At 38.2% G+C, this 24751-nt stretch overlaps 2 protein-coding genes across 3 annotated transcripts; one reads left to right on the forward strand and one right to left on the reverse strand.

Annotated features, from left to right (window-relative positions):
* Positions 1–765: 765 nt before the first annotated feature.
* LOC104607005 (ribosome production factor 2 homolog) lies at positions 766–17962 on the forward strand. Of its 2 annotated transcripts, none has more exons than XM_010272492.3 (7): positions 766–959; positions 6604–6678; positions 6788–6991; positions 16746–16991; positions 17075–17317; positions 17449–17514; positions 17646–17962. In XM_010272492.3, exons 2-7 carry the CDS (start codon positions 6610–6612, stop codon positions 17763–17765), a joined length of 948 nt encoding a protein of 315 aa, XP_010270794.1. In that variant the 5' UTR covers positions 766–959; positions 6604–6609; the 3' UTR covers positions 17766–17962. The 2 variants fall into 2 exon arrangements, with proteins under 2 accessions (XP_010270794.1, XP_010270793.1); XM_010272491.3 differs by having other exon boundaries at positions 766–941.
* Positions 17963–21221: 3259 nt separating this feature from the next.
* On the reverse strand, positions 21222–23510 carry LOC104607006 (Pentatricopeptide repeat (PPR-like) superfamily protein). The gene has a single exon (XM_010272493.3). The coding sequence runs from the start codon at positions 23489–23491 to the stop codon at positions 21581–21583; it is 1911 nt and encodes a 636-aa protein (XP_010270795.1). The 5' UTR covers positions 23492–23510; the 3' UTR covers positions 21222–21580.
* Positions 23511–24751: the final 1241 nt, after the last annotated feature.

Below are 24751 nucleotides of genomic sequence, written 5' to 3' on the forward strand. Positions count from 1 at the left end.
CTTTTTAAAATTTTGCGCTTTTTGCTTTTTTTTTTTGAGTCTAATGGTTGGAACGGGGGTAGAGCCCTTGGACCTCGACCACACCCCTCTAAGCAAGCCTAAACAAGTTATACTAGGGTCTGGAATTTTTATTTCTCAAATAAAAAATAATGATTTTATAACTTTCATCACCTTTTAAGAAGATATTTTATTGCAATGAATGAATGAACAACATTAGCAAATAGAGGGTTCTCAGAGGTCCGGTATTATTTTTTATGTGAGAAATAAGAATTTCAGACCTTAACATAGACTTATTTGGGCTTGCCTCAAGGGGCAATGGTACAAAGGCGACTCAGAGAATAAAAAATGCAATATATTTTACATCACATTAGCTACTTGAAGTAATGCAATTAAGGAAAAAAAAGAGATTGTGGGTTTTACATGCTTGAAAATGCTTTATATTTTTAAATCGCATTTGCTTTTATTTTTAAATTTTCATTTGAATACGCTTTACATATTATGTTTATGTATTTTAATTTTAGATAATAGGTTTTTTTAAATTTTTATTTTAAAATTAAAATTTATATTTTTTATTAACATTAATATTTTTTTGATTTTTTAAAATTTTCTGACTTTTTTTTTGATTTTTAGCTTTTTTTTTTAATTTTACGCCTTGCTTAAAAAAGGCGCGCCTCGCCTTGCGCGTTAAGCCTCAACGCAAATTTGCCCTTGCGCTTTTTTTTCGCCTTCCGCTTTTATAACAATGAAGGATGTTTATCATCCGCCATTGAAGGAAGCTTCAAAGGCTACAACGTACCGCTCCATGTTGCCATTGAAGTAAGCTTCACCATCGTTGACGACCTTTCTCCACTCCAAGTCTCCATTAGTTGCCCCTGCTTTTTTCCTCTACTTCCTTAGGTCTGCAACTTCTTCCCTCTGCTATTGAAGCAAGGTGCTGCGAGGTATCTCTTAACACCAGAGTGAGCTTTATGATTCATGCACTTCATTATTCCAATTTTCTTTGTATCATTGCAAAACTTGCAGACTCTGTTTCTGTTCTGCGGGATTTGATGTTTCTAATACTATCTTTATTTCATATAATTTGATTATTTCCCTTCAATTTTCTTCTTTTTTGGTTTCCTTTCTTCTTTCTGGTTCTAAAGGGTTAATTTTGGTTGAATTTTCTTTCTGCGCTGCTACTTCATTCCTTCTTTGTTTCATTCGCTCGAGGAGTTTATTCGGTTGTGGGGTGCTCTTTATTAGTCTATCAACCGAATAGTGAATATCTCGGTTTAGTGGGTCTATACTGCTAGATGACTTGAAAACCTTCACCCGGGTATCTGGGAGCGGTGTTACAGTTCAATGAGTCTACCAACTGAGTATTTGTTGTTCTTCGTGGGCTGAAGGAAGTCAAGGCTGTATTAGATGGGTTAAACGAGTGGACCTGGAGCTACTGAGATTGATTCTCTGCATTACAGAGTTAAGATTTTTAGTCTTGTTATATCCGACCTCATTGAGATGGGTTATTTGATAATGTAATGCTACAACTGCTTCATTGGCAAAACATGAGTTGATAGAAAGGAGTTGTGTGGTAGAATCTTCATGTCATTGTTAATATCTCTTTTGAGAGCAAGTTGTATTAAATCAAGGGGTTTTTATAGTTCAGTCCACCCCTAGGGTGGAGCTAAGATTTCTAGGGGTGGACTGAATCCTGCCCGTGGGTTGATGCCGAATTCACGGGCAGAATGCGGTTTAGGGGGGGAGGTCGCTACTAGTAGACTAGGAGGGGGCTACAATTTCAGATTTCTGAGGTGGATTGCAGTCCACTTATCCCTTAAATCAAAGACAAGATTTTGGTCTGGTTTTCTTTATTATCATATGTTTTCTATTTTTTTCATTCATCTCAATATTTGCATTCTTTTCCACTCATCTTTTGGATATTTTGTTGGGAGTTGGGACTACTCTCATCTTCCAGCTTTAATTTTTATTAAATCAGTTCCAAGGTGGATTTTCTTACATTATCTGAAAGTTTGTTTATCTGTGTTCAGTCAGTAGGCATACTACTCTGATTTTAATTTTTTTTTTTTGTTTTTTGCTTTTTTAAGTTGTATTCAGAATTTAACTCTTGTTTGATAACAGTTCTGCTTCATCATAATTATAGTTAGCAACCTGACATATTGTAGGTCCTATGTGATTGATAATTTTGCTTCTATGGAAAAGTTTAATTTGCATCTCTGATATAAATCCACTACAAGATATATGAATAATAATTTGGGTTGGTGATTCTCCTTTGAAAGACCAATTTCTGATCCTTTTTTCTATCTCTACCTTAAAAAATGAACCAGTTTCCACTTTCCTTGTACCCTCTAACTCGAACTCTGGGTTTGGATGGAATTTGGGTTTGAGAAGAGCTATCATGGACACAGAACTGGACAGTACTTTGACTCTTTTGACCATCCTTGATGGGGTTTTCTTGGAACCCACAAAGATAGTAGAATTTGGACCCCCTCTCCTTTAGGCTCTTTTACTTGTGCTTCCTTCTTTAAAGCCCTAACTCAACCGATTGTCCCTCTTGGCTTGTGATGCTTGTCATTCCTTGTTAAAGAAGTTTGGTGGGAAGCTTTCTTGGAAAGAGTCAGCACAGGAGATTTTCTTCAAGGAAAGAGACCCAATGGATGTTTATCTCCTCACTAGTGTGTTCCTTGTAAAGCTGATGGTGGACTCCCCCACTGAATGTGCAAAGCTTGTTTGCTTCCTCTTCCTTCAAACGACCAACAAAAAGGGGGAAGGATTATGTGGAGACGTGTTCAAGCTGCTGTTTGCTGGACTTTATGGGAAGAAAGAAATTCAAGGATTTTTTCAAATAAGGAGAGAAGTTTAGAAGTTGTGCTAGAAGTGATTCACATAAGGGTGATACATTGGCTGAAATAATTGGATTTGTTTACAGATTTTTTCAGTGGATGATTTGCTAAGAAATAGGAAAGAAATTGTTAGTTCAATCCCAGTTAAGAAGACCTTAAGTCCTTTTTGAAATCCTCTGCCTTAGGGCTTTATTAAGCTGAATTTTGATGGTAGTAGTATGAAAAATCCAGGGCCTTTTGGTATTGGTGGAGTGTTCAGAGATGAGAATGGGAATATATGTGGCTTGTATTCAGGTCCTATTGATCAAGGTGACTCAGTGAGAGCTGAATTCTTGGCTGCTATTGTTGGGTGCAAAAAGCTAAGGATATGGGAATTACTAGGCTGATTCTTGAAGGGGCTCCAAAATAGTTGTTGGCTAGTTGAAAAAAGAAGGGGGGTTCTATGGCAATTTGGAAATGATCTCAGAATATTCAAGATGATACCAAGAGATATGCAAACCCATATAAGATGGGTTAGGAGGTCTGCAAATGGGTTGGCGGATGGTTTGGCTGCGCAAGGAACTCATAGACAACTTTGTTTCGGGCTCAATGTTAAATGTGTTGAGGGTTCTTTGCCGTAAAGGGTCTTTGGCCTAACAACTTCTTGTTGTACCTTTTTGTTCCTTAATCTTAATAAAATTTTCTTGAGTTGCTGATAAAAAAAAATCCAGGACCGAGGTACTAGCAGCTTTGGAAGGGGTACAAAGAGCTAAAGACTTGAATATTAATAAGCTGGTTTTAAAGGAGATTCTGAGATTTAGTGGTTAAAGGAAGACAACTCTAGGCTCTACAACTACAACAATAAAAAGAGAAAGTTTAAGTAGTTGATTAATGACATTGAAGTTAAATGCACATGGGTAAAGGGAAGTGCAAATTCTTTTGCAGATGTGTTAGGTAGGCAATGGGTGAATTGGGATTCTGTTTTCTGGGCTTAGATGTAATTATTTTTCTTCTTTTTTGGGTGTCTGTCGACATCCTTGGGGAGTTAAGATAGTTTAGCTCCCCCCCCTTGTAAGTTAAATTTGTTTTGTTAATGAAATTTCCTATTATTGATAAAAAAAGAAGGGATGTAACCTTGTTTTCTTATAATTTGGAATTTTGGGTGTATGGGTTGATCCATTTGGTTATAGCATTTGAGATAGAGGAGAATTTAAAAACATGTTACGCTTGGGTTAGCGGGTCAATATGAGTGGGTCAAGGTCAGAGTGGGTTGTGACCCACTAACTTGCAGCCAATGTGGGTGGCAAATGGATCTGGGTCAGTAATGGGTTGGTTGGTACTCTACTCACACCCAGCCCAACCCATCCTACCCATTTGTCAATTGCCATTTCTGACTCAACCCATTTGACCTGTGTCACCCATCCAACCCATCCACTTGCAACCCATCTAAAATCCATTCGTTTTTCATATGTGTTGACAATGGTTGGTCCAATTATCCATTGTATCAAAATAAAACGGTTAAGGTGGGTTGGGTTGAAGGTGTACAGATCAAATTAAAATGACTGTCTTATATAGATCTGGTAATCCATTGGGTCACATAAAGAAGGTTAGGTTGGGTTGGGTTGAAGGTATACTAGTATGGTCACGGTTTAGGGTTCGACTCTTTGAATGCTACTCTGCAACTCTCTCAGCCTCCGCCTATTTGCAAAGGAGACAGGGAAGCTTCGAGTGTCATGGGGGGGTTGGCTCTTTTCTCCAGTAATCAGTGTTGATTGGTATGTGTTCCTTCTCTTCCTTTCTTTTTTACAAACAAGAGAGAGGTCTCAGAGCCTGTGTAGCATGGGGTACTGCTCGGTCTGGTGAAGTTGCTGTATATATAGGATTTGAAGTTCTATGCGAAAATTATTTCCTCCTTGTTAATCACCTAGGCTCTGTTTGGGAAGAGTTCAAATAGAGTGCAAATATAAATATGTAGAGTACATTCTGGTCCATGCAAATGCAAAGTTGGTTTAGTTTTGCATTGATAAATTTACTTTTTTGCCAAATGATTTTTAGTTGTAATGGGTGCAAACACAAACTCCTAGATTGGAATCTACCTTTTTTTACATTGACCAACTTTGAGTGCAAAGTTTGCATCCATTTTTTGGTTGCAAACTTTACTCTCATTTTCGATGCAAACATGCCACTTTCAGTACATAAATGTACTCTTACCAAACACCAACAAAACTGAACCAAAGTGCATATATGCACTGAACTGGCATTTGCACTCTTACCAAACAGAGCCCTAAGAGGTTTTCCTCTTGTTCTGCTTCAACAAACTGAAATCTTGTGCTTATTCAATTATGTAACAAGTTAAGGTTTCAACTTTCAAGGAAAGCTTCGTTAGAGGGACAAGAGAAACAAAAATGACAGCAGTGGTGGATCCTTGGCCTTGCTTTCTGCCAATAATCCTTTTAAGTGGAAGATATTGACCCTGGTGTGTCAATATTGGAGTTGGAGCTAATGATCCCTTCTCTGGTCTCCCCAGTTCCTTTTGCCTCTCCCCGGTTAAAAAAAAAAGAATCTTTGCAGATACTCTTCTCTGTTACACCCCTTCCTTTCATCCATATCAACTTCCTTTCACATGCTGATGGTAACCTCTAGTTCCTTATGTCCTTCCTCTCTTTCTTGGATTCTGTCTTGTTAATAAATTACTGTTTCTTCCGTTACATTGACCTCCGAGAGCTCCTGTTTTATTTGTTCTGTCTCTGCTTCTTTATTCGTTTTGTTTTTTTTAGTGGTGAATTGCACATTCTTTGCTCTGTCTCTTTAGCTTCTCATGTTCTGATTCTATAAATTTCCTCATTATGTCATTCTTCCTGTCCACTTTTGGCTTCTACTTACTATTTACTGTGGTGCTATCACTACAGCTGTGTTTCTATTTGCAAGTTTGTCAACTCTAAAATTGGTGGTATTCTATTTGGTGCATGTATAGTAGGATCAATTATCATCTATGTTGGACTATTAAAAGGAAAATGTAACAAAACCACTGAAACTTAAGCAGTCACTGCCTGTCTGCTGCGATGGGTCAATGCAAGTGTTGTTGGGTGGGCAATCTCTAAGCAGTTGTTAGTTGTTTTGTGTATTAAGTTTTTGTATGGATTTTGTGTATTAATTTTTGTAGCATATCTTTTGAGGATGGGAGGCAATCTCTGCAGAGTTGTCCACTAACTACAGGATATCTGCCTGTAAGATTGCAATTAAAATAAAGAAATTATCCCTGTAAGATATTTAATTCATCTCTGCATTACCCGTTTGACACTGACATTCAGGAAATGCGAATCCAGATGTTGTTATCAACTGTTGTGATTAAAGAATGCGTTTTCTAAATTCTATTAGAAATTACTGCACTTGATGGCAATTAAAAGATGTCTACCACAATGCTCCTTGGCTTATCTATCTATACTTTCCTTTTATCTTTGCGATCTCATGCTTTAGGAAAAAGGAGTGATCTTCAAGGTTTGAGAATGATATTTGTTGTGTTCTTGATCATAACAATCATGACCAGTGTTTTAAAAGGCATAGGAGGCGTATACCTGGAGGTGCGTCCCCAGGAGAGGTGCCCCCCAAAATGCCCTTAGGTGTTGATACCTCTGAGGCGTAAGCCTCATGTGCAAGAGGCGTATGATACGCCTTTATATGAGGCATGCTAGACGTGTATGCCTCATGCACCTCATGCATTAAGTATATATGTATAAGATATATGATGACATGTTATGATATGATGTGATTTTTCTTGTGCCAGTTAATAATGTTGAAGATTTCAACTCCAAAAACAGCAAAATCCAAACGAGTGCTTGAAAAGCGTGCTCCCAAGCTTGTAAGCTCTTATGGGTTACTTTATTTTTCAGTTTTTCTCAATCAGGAACTATCCATTATCTATCATATGGGCACTCGAACTGATTTTCTTTATGAATTCTGTCGTGCAGGTTGAGAATGGGAAGAAAACACTGATACTACAAGGAACCAAGACCAGCAATATATTAAATTCTGTTTTGACTGAAATTTATCATCTGAAGAGGGGCAGTGCGGTTAGGTTCACCCGTAAGAATGAGAATATCAGGCCCTTTGAGAGTGGCGGAGAAACTTCTTTGGAGTTCTTTTCACTTAAAACTGATTGCAGTCTCTTTGTGGTGAGCAGAGCAAACCTAGGGCCATTTATTTTTTGTTTTTTAATTTAACCCAGCTTTTTATTTTGTTGCTGGTGTTTGGATGATGATGGAATAAGTTAATAACTGGAAGTTGTCATGAATTTCCCTTGTATAATTTGAATGAAGTTTGTTGGGTAGTATGTTTGAGTGAGATAAATGAAAAACATGGTATTGTGGTGCAGGACAAGGAATAGTATCTCAAAACTGTAGGTAGACCAGCTTTGGATACTGAGTTGAATTGTAATTATATATCTCTTACTTGTTCCTACTACTAAAAAATAAAAGTAAGTGTCTCAACAAAAATGAATGCTACTGTCTGTAAAGATGCTTATTAATCAAATTCTGCCTGCAATAATTCTTTCCATGAGTTTGAAACTTTCTTGCTCACTCTATCATGTAGTTTTGACTCTTAAAGTTAGGGGTGCAACTTGGACAGGCCTAAGCTAACCTTGGACCAACCCTGCCCACAATTTGGGCTGGGCTTGGGGCCAAAACTCAGAGCTTTCCTATTTTTTGGGCTGGGCCCAGTCCTAGCCCTTGGGGAATGTATTGATTATACACATGTCATTGACTAACCTGAGCCTGGCCTGGGGCTGGGCCCAACCCAAGTATGCCAATGTTCAGTTTGGGCAGGGCCTGGGTTGGATAGGTTGGGTTTGACCTTGGCCTTGGTCTGGGGCTCAAGATTTAGTTCAATTCTTAGGTTTGGGCCTAGGTTCACCTTAAACCCGGCACAACCTGCATGACTTACTCCCCTTCTTAAAGTTTACAAGACAACTATGCTGAATATAATTTTAAAGGTATGCTTCTTTATTATTTCATAAAATATCGTTTTATATTTCTGCAAATTTCACAATGTATCCATCATGTCTATAACTTTTGCAATTTTTCCATATGACATTTCTGACATATTTCCTATATTTGGATAACTGATATTTTGACCAACACTGACATTTAAAACTTGGTTTTGATATATTTGTATTATTAGGTTTTCTCTTGTTCAATAGTTACTTATGGAACTTAGTAAAATTGTTTTTGTTTTCCAAAGACCTGATTGTTTCTCATTTGCTTTAGTGTTTCTGTTGTGCTCTATTTTTGTTCAATTGGTGTATAGTCCTTTGCTTGAATTTTTGAGTGGGCTTTGTTTTTATTTAATTCTTTGCTGATAACTTGGTAGGTCCCCATACAATATGTTTTTTTTCTGTGTTCATCTTAATAGCACTGTTGTGGATTAGATGAATGACTGTAAACTTACTCAAGGATGCTGTTTGCACATGTTATGTTGTAGGATTGTCACATTGGCTTTTCATGGTGGATTTTAGTTATGAGAATCTCTATTAATTTGATTACTTGCTGCTAGAAATTCATTTGTATAGTTTTCGTAGGGACTTTCCATCTCTTATCAATCAAATAAGGTGGATTTATTAGAAACAGCAACAGAAGATGCTAATGAGTTTTTCAGGTTCCGCTGGGGTGTGTTTTTGGAGGTGGAGATTATATTCCTATTTCAAGATTTCAGATTAGTCTTCATGGGCTTTACTGAGCCATGTTTAGGATGATTTATAAGCTGTATTGGTTTGAAAAGATGTATTATAGGCAGTCCATGGTGATTCTTACTTCCTTTCATGCCATCTGAGAGGTGCATGTTTTGTCTTCTAGAATTAACATCTTATTCCAGTTGACATCTATGTTTGCTAACTCTAACAGCTGATGAATTAGCAAGAAGCAGACTTACTAGGCTGAATTCATGTGTTAGGGATCATCCTTTTAAGTGTAGCCTCTCAAATCGAGTACTAGTGTTATGCCAGTATAATTTTTAGATGATGCCTTTTCTATTTGCCCTCCCATCTTGTTTCAAATCCTCTTGTCATTGGAATTTCTCAAAAAGACACAATTATGGGTTATTTTATTACATTTTGATGTTATTTTAGTTGTTTTTATTACTCTTGCAGGCCACCCTCAACTTATTTGATGCTTGTTAAACAAGCCACTAAGAGCCTAAGACTCCTTAAATCTCACCCTTTTAGAAACTCTAGGTAGTTGTTGTGTGTGTTTATGAAGTGTTGTTGTGCTTAAAGATCCAATAAGTATTCTTATTGTTTACCCCAAAGAAGCAATTGCAAGACTCTTACACATAATGATGACAATGGTAAAGAAATCAAAGATGTAATGGAGGGCTAAAACTGAAAAAGGTTAACTCTGCTCCTTTCTGGCTTAGTTTAATCATAAATGACTCTTCTCCTTTTTGGCTCGGTTTAGTTACAGTTAGCATAGTTAGCTCTGCTCCTCAAACTTCTTAGTTTGATAGAATTGGAACAATGTCCGGGTAACCCACCTGCAATTTGCCGATGATATCTTAATATTTTGTGAAGGGGGCGACAAGTGTGAAGTGAGGAATCTCAGAGCATTCCTACAACACTTTGAGAGTGTCTCCAATTTGAAGATAAACCTGGATAAGAGTTGTGTGGTAGGTGTTAATTTGAATGACAAGACTCTTCAATCTGTGGCAGATTGCTTAGGGTGTCCCATTTTTTCATGGCCCTTGCAGTATCTAGGTCTCCCTCTAGGGGCTAACCCAAATGAGAGTAGATTTTGGACCCCAATTTTGGAAAAGATTGAGAAAAGATTAGCTTCTTGGAAAAAGAACTACATCTCTATAGGGGGTAGAGTGACTTTATTGAGAGCTACTCTAGCAAACCTACCGGTCTATTTTTTCTTTATCTTTAGGATTCCTAATAGGGAGGCTAAGAAGTTGGAGAGGATAATGAGATCTCTTTTGTGGGAGCCTGGGAAGGAAAAGAAAAATCACCTAATCAATTGGGAAATAGTTTGTAGGAGTAAAGAGGAGGGTGGATTGGGTTTAGGAAGGTTAGCTCTAAAGAATAAAGCTCTCTTAGAAAAATGGTTGTGGAGGTGGCCTAGAGAAAGGGAGAGGTTGTGGCATGAAGTGAGAGCTAGTATACATGGCAGACGGGAAAATGGATGGGATGCGGGTGTATCACATCAAGCTACGTTGGCATCTCCTTGGAAAGCAATTCAGAGTATCCTCCCTCAGTTTCTCAATTTGGTCAGGTATGATGTCAATTCTGGTGACTTTGTTTTATTTTGGGAAGACACTTGGGTGGGTACTGTTGCCCTTAAGGACAGGTTCCTGTCTCTCTATTCTCTTTTCCTTTACAAGGAAAAAGCTCTCTCTCATTTTCACCCATCTCTTACTTCACCCTTTTCTTTGGCAGTAAGGTCCCAACTTACTTCACCCTCATATCAAGTATCTTTCTGAAAGATAGGTTCCCTCTATTTTTGCATTTTCAAGTCTGAAGAGGAGACCAATCTCTGATTTTTTTTTATTATTTTTTTTCTGCCTCTAATCCTAATGCTGCTCTCCCTGATCCTATTTGGAATTTGGAAGAAGGAATTCTTGATGGGGTGCTTTTTGTACCTAATAATGATGACATCCGTATTTGGTCTCCAAGTTCTTTTAGGATTTTTCCTTGTGTTTCTTTCATCAAATCCTTAACCTTGTCTCCTCTTGCTTTGGTTGGAACTAAGGAAGTTAGGTGTATTCCCATGCCCCCAAAGTTTAGTGCCTTATGTTGAGAAATATTTCATGGGAATGTTAATAATGTTTTGTTGCAAAGAAGGAAACCCAATTTGTGTTTATTGTCTAACTGGTGCAACTTGTGTGGGTTGAATGGTGAGACTGCATTTCACTTACTAATCTCCTGTCCATTTGCCTCTTGTATTTGGGAATAGTTCTTCTCTTTTTGGTTGTAGGTGGGCTTATTCTGTTAGTCTAGACAAGTTTGATCTGAATACTTTCAGTTTCAGGTGACCGAAAAGAGGGAGAATCATGTGGAGATGCACTGGGGGAGCTTTGATTTGGAATGTTACGGGAGAAACTCATTATTTTTGAGGATAAATGGAGTAAGGAAGCTATCATAGAAATAATAATGGTGAGGGTGGCACATTGGGTAAAAACTTTGGAGTTGTTTAAGATTTCTCAGTTGATGATATGTTTAACAATTGGGGAGCAATGATGGGACCATTGGCAAGGAAACAAGGAGTGGAAAAGAAGTGGCTGCCTCTGGAAGCTGGATTCTTTAAATTGAACTTTGATAGTAGCAGCTTTGGAAATCTAGGTCCATCTGGAATTGGGGGGGGGGTGATAAGGAATGAAAAAGGATAGATTATGTGCTATTCTTGAGACAAATTTGGGAAGGGGATTCTACAAAGGCAGAATTATTGGCCGTAGTTTGTGGGGTGTGTAGAAGGCTAGGGAGGTGGGGTGGGGAAACTTGTAATTGAAGGGAATTCAAAAATTGTAATTAGCTGGTTGTTGAAAATGGAAAAGATTTTGTGGAATGCAGGAATGGGATCAAGAAGTCCAAGCATTTCATGCAGGATATGCAATTGAAGGTTCGATGGTTGATGGGTCTGAAGATCAGCAAATAGTTTTGCGGACTATCTTGCAAAGCAAGGAGTAAATAGAGAGCACTTGTTTTGGGTCATGTTGTAAATATTGGGTGGGGAAATACTAAGACATTGTAAAGGGGTTTGGGATGTGTTGTATTGAATTTTATCTTGTTTTACTTCTTTGAATTTCTTTAATAAAGTTTTCTATTATTCATCAAAATGTAAATAAATATAGTCCTTGGAAGAAGAAATTTTCTCCATATTCTTGAACCAATGGACTGTTAGTAATTTTGGGCTATTTTAAATTTGATATTATAGTTTGTTGGTTTCTTAGGAATAGAGTTAGGCAATAATTTTCTAAAATTTTCCAAGAAATTAAAAGGAAAAGGAGATAGGGGTGGAGAGACTTGTAATTGAAGGGGAATTGAAAACTGTGATAAGCTGGGTGAACTAGGAGGGTCAGGAGATGTGGTGCTATAGAAATGAACTTAAGCGATTCAGATCTCATGTTTGGTGTATAAAAAGAGGCATCGTAATTGGAACTTTGAAAGTTGATTTGATGGAACAAACATTTATTTTGAAGTTACATGTGGGTAATCATGTATTTCTCTACTTTATATCTCTTTTGCTTTAAAAAGTGCATTATTCTTTTCTTTCACTTTCCTATTCAGATCTGAATCTCTCATAATTTAGATCATTAAATCTCCCCCCTCCTCTTTCTTTTTGATAAGTGAAATTTGATTAGAGCATTAAATAGAACAGTACATGCTTTCCAAGGGGAGGCACAAGATGTAACCTCCCACTTTAACAAAAAGAAAAATCAAGTTACAACTGAGCCCAAAACAAATGATTTCTGTTCACCCATTGCTTAGCTAAAGCATCTGTTGTCCCATTAGCCAACCTTCTCACCCAAACTATCCTTAGGTTCATGCCTCTAGTAAACCATTTGAATTTCATCTCCTCCCCAAAACAGCAAGTACTGATTCTGTCTCCTTTAATCGTCCTACCACCGATTTTAGTCCCCTTCAATTTTCACATTTACCAAGTTCAAATAATGTGCAATCTTTACTTGTAATGCAACAAGCAACTCATCCTTGATGGAGTTACCCTCACCCACTGGATCTGAGAATAGAGCTATAATATATCCAGATCAATCTCTCACACCCCTCCAATTCTAGTAGTGTGAGAATTGCCTTGGCTACTTCCATCAAAGTTCAATTTCACAAAGCCTGCATCAGGAGGCTTCCAAACTACCTCCACTCTTTCTTTTTTAGAAGATCTTCTTGCCACCTTTCTCCAATTTCTCCAAATGTCATCAAAGGAGAACTCTTATTCCCATCATGTAGGATTTTCTCCTTCCCATCTGATACTAGGGTTTCAGAGAAATTGGTTGTATTTGGATTTTCCACCCTCTTCTCCTTTCCCAATCAATGTGTTATATTTTATGTTCTCTCAGGAAAAAAAAAACAGTTGTATTTGGGTTCTGTCCCCCATGGGGACTGACTGCAATTTGGAATTAAAAAAGATAAATAGGGGGTAGACAAGTTAGTCTAGTCTACCAATGTGAGGTGCTTGGCACATTTATCAACTATGCTATCCAGATACCTGTATGTACTCTCTAGCATCAACACTTTTAAAATATGTAAGGTGGTATATTTTAACTAAATTTTACTTCAAAAATATTGAACATGTTAAAAATTTAATTAAATTTGGCAAGACGGTCTTGGGAAATGACATTTAACTTCAAAAACTAAATATAAACACATGATATAAACGTATTAAATTGAATATACTTGTGCCTGTATTCATGTCCAGAACTTTAGGAAATGGAGAGTTATATTGTTACGATTCATTAGTCCCATATCAGTAGTATGGGATGCCGTTGTGGGGTGTATATGTGTCTGGGTTCCCTCCCTCTAACAGCTAGCTTTTAGGGGTGAGTTCTCCTAAGGCACATAACAGATGGTATCAGAGCCTACACTATGCCTCCCAGTTGCAATCGTACGGCGCAGGTGGTGACGTCGGTATTGCAGTGTTCGACCGGGACTAGGGGGACTAGTGCAAAGCCATCTTGCTTGAGTGCCGAGATTGTGGAGCGTGGTGGAATGTTATGTTTCATTAGTCCCACATCGGTAGTATGGGATGCCATTGTGGGGTGTATATGTGTCTGGGTTCCTTCGCTCTAACAGCTAGCTTTTAGGGGTGAGTTCTCCCAAGGCACATAACATATATATCCCCATTTCCCATGTGTCCATGTTTGTATCCATTCCACTCTTTTATATTAATCAGTGATTTTTTTTTTGAAGAATAAAAGAAAAAATTTATTGATAAAATAAAAAGGATTACAACACTGACAGGGGTGTTAAGATAACACCATAAACCCACTACCAACAATAGCAAGGCTCACAATGACACAAGACTAACCTAAAGAAAGACTGAGAAATCCCTCACCCCCTTTTCATACATCGGAAAGTCTTCAGGATCAAATGACTCGTCCTGCCCGTCATCTTTCTCATCCCAAACTTTTTCTATTTTCCGTTGCAACATCTTCTTCAATTTCTCTTCCCTTTTACTCATTTCAATTTTTTCAAAAGCAGTTATAGCGAACTCTTTGCCTCCCCAAAAGAATATCCCTAAACTCTTACCAATTTTAACCTCCTTGTCCACCAAGGTCTTAATCTCCACTTTCTCTCCTTCCTTGTCAGCTTGTTGAGACAAAGTAAGGCTACTCTTACCAGCACCAGCTTGACCTCCCTCTTCTCATCCCCTGACCTTGGTCTAGTCTCTGGCCCTTCTTTTGTCAGGGTAGACTTTATCTCCCCTACGACAACTTGATGCTCCTCCCCTCTCCTTTCATCACCCTTTTTCTTTGCATTTAAGCCTTTTAATGTCTTCCTTCTGTACACTCTTATATTTGTTAGGACTTGCCCCAATAAAACCGTCTTTAGCCTTGAGAAAACCTTAGACACATGGACAAGGCTACACTTGCTTGTCTCTCTAGCTTCTTTCACTCCTTCTATAGGTCCTATGACACCTTCCTTGTTCACAACTCTTCTCTGCCCTAGATGTACTCCAATCCTACCAGCTGAAATTTCAAACTTTTGATAATCCTCGTAGTCCAAAGATGAGTATGTTTTGTCATTCTTGTCCAAAGCCTCTCTTGCAACCTCGTTGCCGTGTTTGGTAGTTGTACTCTTAGCATCGTCCCCTCCATAGTCAGCCCTACCTAACATTCTTTCCTTGTCCTTCCCTTCCCATCTACTAACTCCTTTGCTACTTCCTCAGAAACCACCTCCCTTCCTTCCTTCCTTCCTTCCTTCCTTCCTTCTGGCCTTCTGAACCTTCTGAACAAACAACCACTTGCTGATTAGGACTTGTCTTCTCCTTTTTCCTTTCATCGCAATGTTCTCTTAGATTAAGAGGTTCAGCGAATCTTCCACATCGGTCACTCTTTTGAAACACTTCACGAGCAGTCTCGGCTCTCAGACTCCAAAGCCTCTTCCCAGAGTTTTCGAATTGAAATGTGTGCCTAAAACATCTAAGATCGCTTGAAATTTATCTTGTTCGAAACCCATAATTTGAAACGGTGTTTCGTAGAGAACTCTCCAGCATTGTTGATGAACATTGTCTTCGAAGCTTGGTCCACAACCGAACGATAAATATTTTTGCTTCCTAAAATACCCTCGTCTTCAACCTCGTGCCCTTCCCCTTCGGTCTGATTATTCGTCTTCCCTCCATCGCCAGAACCCAACCTGGTCTTTTGGGTATCTTCTCTCCACAATTCAATATTTTCGATCCATCTTGTTGTGTAAGATCCTTCTATGACCAGTCTCAAGTCAAAAGATTCACCGACGAAACGGAGGGATAGGAAAATAGGAACAAGGTGGATCTCTTCAACTTCAATTAAGATGCGGGCAGCTGAAAGGTTTCTCCATGATATTGTTCTAGGGTAAGCGAATTTGAATCTTCCACATGCGTCTCCCACTATCTTAAAAGTCTGGAAGCTGCATGCGTGCAAGGGTATCCCGAAAACAGTAATCCAGACCATATTCAGAGGACCCATATCCCTGATTGCTCCGACTAAAGGATTCCATCTCCCGATTCTGAGATCAGGTTCGCGAAACTTTCTGTTCACTCGTCAGGATGTTGCTTGCCTCCTCGCTCTTGAAGATGAACAAGAAGAAACCAGCATTTAGCTTCCTCATGTTAAAAGGTTTCTCAGGTCGCCATTCAGCAGCAGCCCACTCTTCGATCTTCTCCACATCTGGGTCGGAATTTACGAAACAACCAGCCAAACTATGACTCAGCAGCCTGAATCAATCTGTAACTTCTTTATCCAGATTCGGCGTCACTACCTACCACATCTTCTATCTCATAGTTGCTTTTATTATTAATCAAGAAGATGTATATGTCTCAAAATATTACTTATAGGCCCTTCTATTTACACCCAAACCCATGAGAAAAGCTGGCTTACCTCATTAGGTACAACTTGGATCATGAGAAAAGCTGGCTTACCTTATCTACACCAAGTCTTCGTCTCCTTTCTACTCTCCAGGATTTTTCCTCAATGAAAGAAAGCATTTTTCATGTTTGAATATTCTGGACTTGTAGCCCTCCATAAGGTATAGGAAAAGGTGAATTATCAATTATGCCCGACTTTATACTTTATTGCCCAAGCTACAAATAAAAAGGGGTCATTATTCAACGTTAGTCCCAGCTATCTAGGTTCCTGGAAGGGGTGGACTGGACGAGATCGGCTTCAGTCAGTGCAAGGCCCGTTCGAACACTGTTTGAACAGCCTTGCACCGGGAACATCTCCATCTCCGTACTTCAGTGATTTATTTCATGGGGAGATATTCCCAATGCAAGGCTATAATGGCTGTTGGAACGGGTTCTACACTGACTGAATCCGATTTCGGACTGGACCTAACTTCAGCATCTTTTGCACAAAGAGGTCATTTACTTGGACTTACATTTTCAAACTTGTTAGCCAGAGACTACCATTGCACCAATCAATGGCCCTTTAGTGCCCAAACTACCTCATCATCATGATAGAGGTGTAACACTAGAATTAGCATCAGACCACTTAAATGGGTTGCTAGATAAAATTGAAATTGATAGGGTGCCATCCTTGTACTTGGAGATCATGCTCAAGGTTTATTTGTGAGTACCAAATGGTTAGATTTCACTTGTTGAGTTTTTACAGTGCCCAGTGGAGCAAGAGAAATGTTAAATATGGTTTTCATTCTTCTACTGATTTATTAATACAACTTCTGTTCATGGATACTATTATGACTTTTTTTTTTTTTTTCTTTCCATTCAGTTTGGTTCCCACTCAAAGAAACGCCCCAATAATCTAGTTATAGGGCGGACTTATGATCATCACATTTATGATCTTGTTGAGGTTGGAGTGGAGAATTTCAAAACCATGGACTCCTTTTCATATGACAAGAAAATAGCTCCCCATGTGGGGTCAAAACCTTTCTTTGCTTTTATTGGAGAAGGTTTTGAAAGCATAGAAGAGCTGAAACATTTGAAGGAAGTTTTGCTCGACTTATTCAGGGGAGAGGTACATAATATATTTCAAAATTTCTTTCTTCCTAACGATCAAGAAAGTACAAAACTGAATAAGTATGTTTCTGATTCATGCAGGTTGTAGAGAATTTAAACCTTGCTGGGGTAGACCGGGTATATGTTTGTACCGCTGTATCCTCAAATAGAGTGTTCTTCACACACTGTGCACTAAGGTTAAAAAGGTCAGGCACAATTGTTCCAAGGATGGAGCTGGTGGAAGTGGGCCCATCCATGGATTTAGTAATTCGGCGGCATCGTCTTCCCAACGACAGCCTAAGGAAAGAAGCCATGAAAACTGCTGCTGAAAAGCCTAAGAAAAAGGTTAATCACCAAGTCTTCTTTCTGAAATCCTCTACGCTTTGTGTTGGTTTGTGCGCATGCATGTGCAACCTTTTCTGTTGTACAGTGGAGCAGAGATGCTTAAGTGATGCGACTTGTTTTACCTTTTTCAGGAGAAAAATGTTAGCCGTGATGCAATACAAGGAAAAATTGGGAAGATATACATTCCAGATCAAAAGGTGGTTTTTGTCTTCTGTATCGTCATTTTTTTTTCCTTTTCGCATGTTTCATTCAATTAGTCATGGATGGAAGCTTGTCATAAATTTGATTCTCATTTTCATTTTATTTATTTATTTTGCTTGACATCTAGGTTGGTGGTATGTCACTATCAAATAAGGTTAAGGGGCTAAAAAGGGAACGCCGTGAGGCCAAGATGAAGAATGGTGCAGATGATCATAGATCAAAGAAGCAGAAGTCAGATTCTAATTAATTGTGATTTCACTTTGTTGCATCTTTAGGATATAGTTGTCACTCATTGCATGTTTCTGTTTGGTGAAATGAAGAATAATTTAGATAAACCATCTCCAAGAGCTGCAAAATTTCTGAAGTTAGTTTCAATTCATTTTATTCATGACTATCAGTCATTTTTAGTTTATTCTATTAATATTGTTCAATATTTGAAATCAATCCCAATCTTAATTAAATCTAATGGACAAGATTAGACTCAATGTATGATTATTAAAGACTCCGAAACCTTACTGAGTAGACACCTACAAAGGATAGGGAATTAGAAAACCAAATGCCACCATAAGTACTAGTTGGATTATCTAAGGTTCTCCCATCAGTAAATAATATATGTGAGATATTTAGGGAAAGGTTGACAGATGGATGTTCCAAAAGAGTTTGAGCTACGTCCAACAATAAGAGAATCAGTTGAAGAAGAGAGTGAGGAAAAGAGAGAATTAGTACATGAAGTGACCTGCTACGCAGACATTGTATGATTATTATTAAGGACTTTCTCATTTCTAGCATACCGATGAAAATAAAGCTAAAACAATCCAACCCAAAATACATGAATTCCATTGCAGGATGTTAAAGAAGAAATTAGATGAAAAAAGCATTGATACCTAGGACCTTGGAAGCTGCTCGAAAGATATATTCCACATTAAAGCAGGCAAAACAGCCTTAGAAAAAGGACAAAAGCAGAACATATGCTCAACTGATTCAACTTGTTGTTGACAAACAGCACAAAGAAAGTCCAATTACTCTTGTTTTTAGTAGGAACAAAGCCATTAAAGAATCTCCACAACAGAGGTTTAGAAGTTTAAAACAAGGTATCTTTAATTCCCAAACCAATTTGAAGCACTGTTTTTGAGTGGTATTAGGAGCAGAGAATAAAGGGCTTTGAATTTTTTATGTAGGCTTGTTTGAAGGAAAAATTTCCAGATTTGTGATGAAGCCATATCCACCTTAAAGAAGCATTATTCGGAAATATTGGAGTTTGAATTATCATGTTTCCTAATTCTGGGGGTTGAAAAATCTGATCAATTAACAAGGAATTCCATTGATGTTCTTGAAGTCTAAAATTTTCCGAGTGGATAAAGAACATTGCACGGGATTAGGAAGCTTTGTAAAAGAATGTGTTTGTCTAATCCAAGGTACAGCTGTAGTAATTTCCTGAGAATCAAGAGTACCAAATAACCAACTTCCTTGAAAACGACAAATTTGGGCCCAAAGTTTATTCTCCTCATTCAAAAATCGCCGGGCTAGTTTCTTTAAGGAGTGCCCTATCTACCACGTTAGTCACTCAGAAACCTAGACCCCCCTATTCAACATAGGTTGACACAGATGCTCCGAAGCACACCATCTATACTTCTAGTTGTTAGGAGAGGAGTGCTCCCAAGCAGACCATCTTAACGGGGAATAGCATCAAATTCATATAGTGGATAGGGGTGGACTGCAGTATACATTGTATAAGGACTTATTTTCTTGCTTGAGAAAGAGTTTTTCTCAAGAAAACCATGATGAGTAGTCAAGAAAACCATGATATCATGCAAAGAGAAGATGGGAGATTGAGGAGTCTTCCCTGAAATTTGGATACCTTTAATTAGGCCCTTTAATTTCACTTTTAATAACATCCTAGAGAAACCCTTTACGGAGAGGATAAATAGATAAGGTGAGATGGGGTCTTCTTGGCAGAACCCCTGAGACAGTTGAAACTTGAAAGAGACCTTCTGGAGATCCATTAATGAGAATAGAGAAGGCAATAATGGAGGTGCATTCCTTAAATAAGATAAAAAAATCCTGGGAAAATCTTAAAGCCCCAAGTACTACTAGAAGATGGTTCCAATCCATGGTCATAGGCTTTTGACGTCTCAAGTACTTGACACAAAAGTAGATTGAGAAGGAGCAATATACGCCATCGTCTGGTAAAGTACAAAGTCTAAAGGATAAAATCCTACAAAGAAGGAGCAATACACGTCTCAAGTACTTCTCCAAGATGTAGCATGGGCCAATCTTCCAATTTGTTAACTTGTGAGAACCATTGGCTGGGTAATGTTCTGGGGTTTGTACAAACCCAAAACAAGTCTCCAACCTCAAAACAACAATTTTCTTCACTTCTTGTCAGCTTGAGCCTTGTAATACTTGTTAGAGGCCTCAAGTCTTGACTTGACCACATATGTCTTTGTGACGCTCCGGATCTCATTGACCTTCACAATGGGTTTTGCTGGGATGGGTAAAATTGTGAATTCAAGAGGACCCAAAGTGTTGAATCCATACACAATCTAACATGAATTGAGATGAGTACAACTTACCATATTGTAGTAGTACAACTTACCAAGGGAAAGTGTTGATTAGTATTTCTACTATATAAAGAATGCCATTAAAAAATATACAACAAATTTTCTAAGAAAAATTTGAAAGGGTTGAATAATTTTGCCCTCCTGAAGGTGGTTAAGGCATTGGATAATCTAAAGGTCATGACTAACCATTCGTATAGGCTTTCTTTGGTCTTGAAGGTTGTTTTCCACTCATTGTTGGGCTTGATGTGAATTTGGTGATATTTGCTTTTGAGGTTGATCTTGCTAAACACAACAACCCAGTTGAGTTGGTCTAGAATTTCTTTCTACCAAAGTTTGGGAAAATGGTTCTTAACAGTGATCCTGTTAATGGCACGACTGTTCTCACACTTGTCAGCCTAAGATTTTAGAATTGAACCAAACAATGACCCCTACTTTGGAAACTGGTAAATAAGAAAACGAATTTTGAGAAGCATTTCAAAGTATTCAAATTTAGACACATGGCATTTTCCGAGAAGTTGTTAAAGTCTACAACCCACTGCCACCATTCAAACAAGTGGCCTTCTCATTTTCTATAAAGCTAGACATGTGGCATTTTCCGATAAGTTGCTGCTAAGGGTGGCAACGAGTTGAGCTTTTCACGAGCTGCTAGAGCTCAGCTCGCGAGCCGGCTTGATATATATGTATATATATGTATGTATATATATATGATATTTAATATATATAATATATATAAAAATATTATAATTATTAATTATTATAATTCTTAATTTTTTAAATATCAAATAAAAATATTTTTATATATGATTTTTTATTTTTATAAAATATTTTTCTCAAAATCGAGCTTGTGCTCAAGGTTTTAGCTCGAACCGAGCTCGAGCTCTCGAGCCTTGTAGAATAGTCTCAAGCTAAGCTCGAAGTTGGTAATATTCGGCTCGGCTCAACTTGAATCCACCCCTAGTTGTTGCTAAAGCCCACAACCCACTACCACCATTTTCAGTTCATTCCTAAAAAATGCAAAAAATGCAAAAGTGGTTATCCACAATCACTTCTACCTACATTCTATCAATCTCAGTTAATCATTAACCCTCTACGTATCATAACAAAAGAAAACTATCCATGTTCTAATAATTATTGAAAAGCTATTTTTTGAAATAAATATTTCTTAAAATTTTAATGATTATTTAAAATATTAATAAATATAAATTTAACATTATTGATTTCATAATGTAAATTTAACATTACTGATTCCCTGTACTTAGTACGGGGTCATTCACTAGTTGAAATGAAACAAATAGAGTGGCTGTAACTGATTTCAAGTTCTCATGGTATGTGTTATCATGCATATTGTTGCTTCTTTCAGATGCTGTACACAAAAATCTACAAAACAAATGCAGTTCTTTTGAAAAAACCAGGAGCTGTCAGAGAAGCAATAATCCTATATGGCCCTTTCTTGTTTTGATGGAACTGATGATTAAGCCATAGAAATCCAGAAAAAGACCTCTCAGAGGCTTTGTTCAAAAGAACCTAACTTATATTTCTTTGTCATCATGGTCTTTAGACTCCTGTTGACTGTCAAGAATTTAATTCTTGTAGAAGCAAAACTCTCTTCAAACCATTTCACCTGAACTTGGAGTCCAGCATCTCTCAGTGCATTCAGAGCAGACCGATACAGCTTCACATCCAAACCTGTCCCCTCTAATTTCATGTCTTGCAAAAGCTTCATCAGCTCATTAATCCTACTGCTCTTTGAGAAAACCCCAACCATTATACCTGCCAAGGCTCTGTCTAATTTGCCTCCATTGAACCTGAACTCCTGGTAAAGCTTTATACACGCCTCAAACTCTCCAGCTTTACTGTATGCAGTTATCAAACTGGTATAGCTAACCTTATCAGGCGCGACCTTCCTTCGCTTCATCTCCTTCCAAAGCTTCTCCACCTGCCTCAAGTTTTGGGCTCTCCCATGCATATCGATGAGTGAATTATAGATCCAAACATTTGGCTCACACCCTCTTTCCTTCATCTTAGCCACGAGCTTCATAGCATCCCTTAGCCTTCCAACTTTCCCATACATAGAGACCATGGTAGCATAAGCTACAATACACTTATCAAAACCCTTCTGCTCCATCTCAAAATATGTCATCTCAGCCTTAGTATGAAGCCCAATCCCACAATAGATACTTATGACAGAAGCATAGGTTACTTGACCAGGCTCGCAACCCTGTGAGACTAGATCTTCATAAACTCTTATTGCTACTTTAGGCCCTCTTTTCTTAGAGTAACCATTAACAACTGCACAGAAAATGCAATCTGAAACTCTAATTTTTGCTTGCTTCATTGCCTTAACAATGTCAAGAGTTTTATCCATTAGCCCTTCTTCCACATACATTAAAATAAGTTTTAGAAACAGAGCTGGGTCTTTCACCATTTGCTTCTCCCTGGCTTCCTCAAAGATCTCTTTAGCCATCTTGACCTCTCGAATGCTTGCAAAAGAACAAATCAGAGAGGAGTAGATTGAAGAATCCTCTGAAATTCCTTTCTTTGTCATATCTCTGAAATATTCAAGAGCTTCAAAAGCTCTCCCTGATTTCCCCAAAGAATCACATAAGATCCCATAAATCTGAGTGGAAAACGATGTTGGTTCTATAAGTTTCCGGCTTTCAAATTCACAGAACAGAGAAACAACTTTATCTGTGTCACTAATTTTCCTATAAGCTTCCATGATATGGCAGTAACAACTAGGGTCTGGCAAAATTCCTGCAGATTTCATCTGATTGTATAGTAAAATTGTGCTGCTATACATATGGAGCTTGTTGTAGCTTCTCATTGCTGAATCAAAGGCTGAAACAACAAGCTCTCCATTGGATTCAAAACTTTCAAGCAAGGCCTTAGCAGTCTTAAATTTTCTGGCTCTAATGCAACTACCCACCAATCTAGAACTTGTAATTCTATCAGGGAAAACGGAGAAAGCCTTAAAATCTTCGGAAATCAATGAAATAGAGCTCCATTTCTTTGATCTGAGCAAATACCTGATAAGAAGCTGTAACGTCGAAGACTCCGGTCTAAATTCCGGTTGAATTTTTGCCTTCTGGTAGTATTCAAAGGCAAGTGCTTCGGTTCGACGATCATTCAACAATCCGCGCAAGAAAACATTTGGGTTTTCAAGTTTTGGTCCCCGACATTGCTCTAAATCTGGGAATTTCTGCTGAGGTTCAATGGTCTTGACACTGGTGGAGTCGTCTTCCAACAGGGGTGAGGGACAGAAAGAACAGTTAATGTGAAAAAATGGTCGAGTTGAGCGGGAAACAGAGAGAAATGAGAGAATTTTTGAGGTTGAAAATGGAGTTCTCGAGTGGGTTTTCCTGTGAGAAGTGATGGTGGTCGGTGACCAGTCAGGAGAACTGGAAATCGCCATTGGACTGGTCAGAGAGAGAGAGAGAGAGAGAGTATATATACCTTATCTCCTTCTGGATTTTTCTGTGTCTGAGGATCATAATAGCCACTGAATTGGTGACATTTGGAAGAACCAGAGACAGGAGATTATAACGGTTTTTTTTTTTTTTTTCATTCTGTGGACGTAAAGCAGTTCTAATTTAGCTCATAAAAACGAAAAGCCTGACCGAAAAGGTGGAGAGCGAACCAAAATCTACTTAACCAAACGGACCGGTATATAATATACTAGTCGGGGAACCCGTGCAATTGCACGGGTTTTATTAGAAGATCGGCCAAGATTGTGGTAAGAGTGACACGATCCTTGTGATAGTCAAGTTGGCCACTATTCAAGTTGTAATATTTTTATTATATAATTTTAAAATTTTATTAATGTAATTTAAATGAATATTAAATTGATCAACGTCATTGTTTTCGGCCCAGGAACTATCCAATCAACCAGTTTCATTTCACCCTTAACCTGTTTCTTGACCAAAAGCTATTGACTTGATTAGCAATCCATTGGCTCCAACAGTTGAACTATCGATTCGTTTGACCTGAACAACAATTTTTGACTGTTATTTTATTTTTATATTTTTAAATTAGAACATATTGTTGAACTAGATGGTCAAATCATTGACCCAGAAATCTTTGATCAAAGTGGTTTCAGTATCAGGTTGGTTTTTATTCAATCCACCCGTAAACTTTTGTACAATTGTACATTTGGAATAATAACAGGTGGGCAAAATTCAAGGAGGATAATGAATCATAGGTGGAGGTATTAATAAAAATCCGGGGTTTTAACCGTTCTATCCACCCTTAGGGTGGAGCTAAGACTTTTAGGGGTGGACTGAATCTTGATTGTGGATTCATGCCAAATCCACGGGCAAGATGTAGTTTATAGGGACTACTAGTAGACTATGAGGTGGTTGTAATTTCAGATTTCTAAAGAGGTGGTGGGGCACAGTCAACTTATCCCTAAAAATCCCTTAGATTGGCTTAACTCTAAATTTCCCATATATTTTAATAGGTTAAAGTGACCAAATAGGATGTGTCCTCACAGAATGGACATTCAATCAAGAATTCACATCTACGCCCCACCATTAGGGATGGCAATTTTCTCCATTTCTCCGATTCCCGTGGGGATCTGCCTTGAATGGAGCAAGGATGGGGTTGATTTTCCCCCAGCGGGGATGGAGAAATTTTCATCCCCATTAGAGGGAACGGGGCAGGGACGGGGAGCACT

This window comes from Nelumbo nucifera, chromosome 4, assembly GCF_055504915.1.
Source record: "Nelumbo nucifera cultivar China Antique chromosome 4, China Antique-T2T, whole genome shotgun sequence".
Lineage (NCBI taxonomy): Eukaryota > Viridiplantae > Streptophyta > Magnoliopsida > Proteales > Nelumbonaceae > Nelumbo > Nelumbo nucifera.

Excerpts from the sequence above, each read along its gene's own strand:
- LOC104607005 (XM_010272492.3), top strand. The coding sequence starts at position 6,610 with ATGTTGAAGATTTCAACTCCAAAAACAGCAAAATCCAAACGAGTGCTT. Across the intron at positions 6,679-6,787 it reads AAAAGCGTGCTCCCAAGCTT|GTTGAGAATGGGAAGAAAAC; the intron begins GTAAGCTCTTAT and ends TCTGTCGTGCAG. Across the intron at positions 17,515-17,645 it reads TATACATTCCAGATCAAAAG|GTTGGTGGTATGTCACTATC; the intron begins GTGGTTTTTGTC and ends CTTGACATCTAG.
- LOC104607006 (XM_010272493.3), bottom strand. The coding sequence starts at position 23,491 with ATGGCGATTTCCAGTTCTCCTGACTGGTCACCGACCACCATCACTTCT.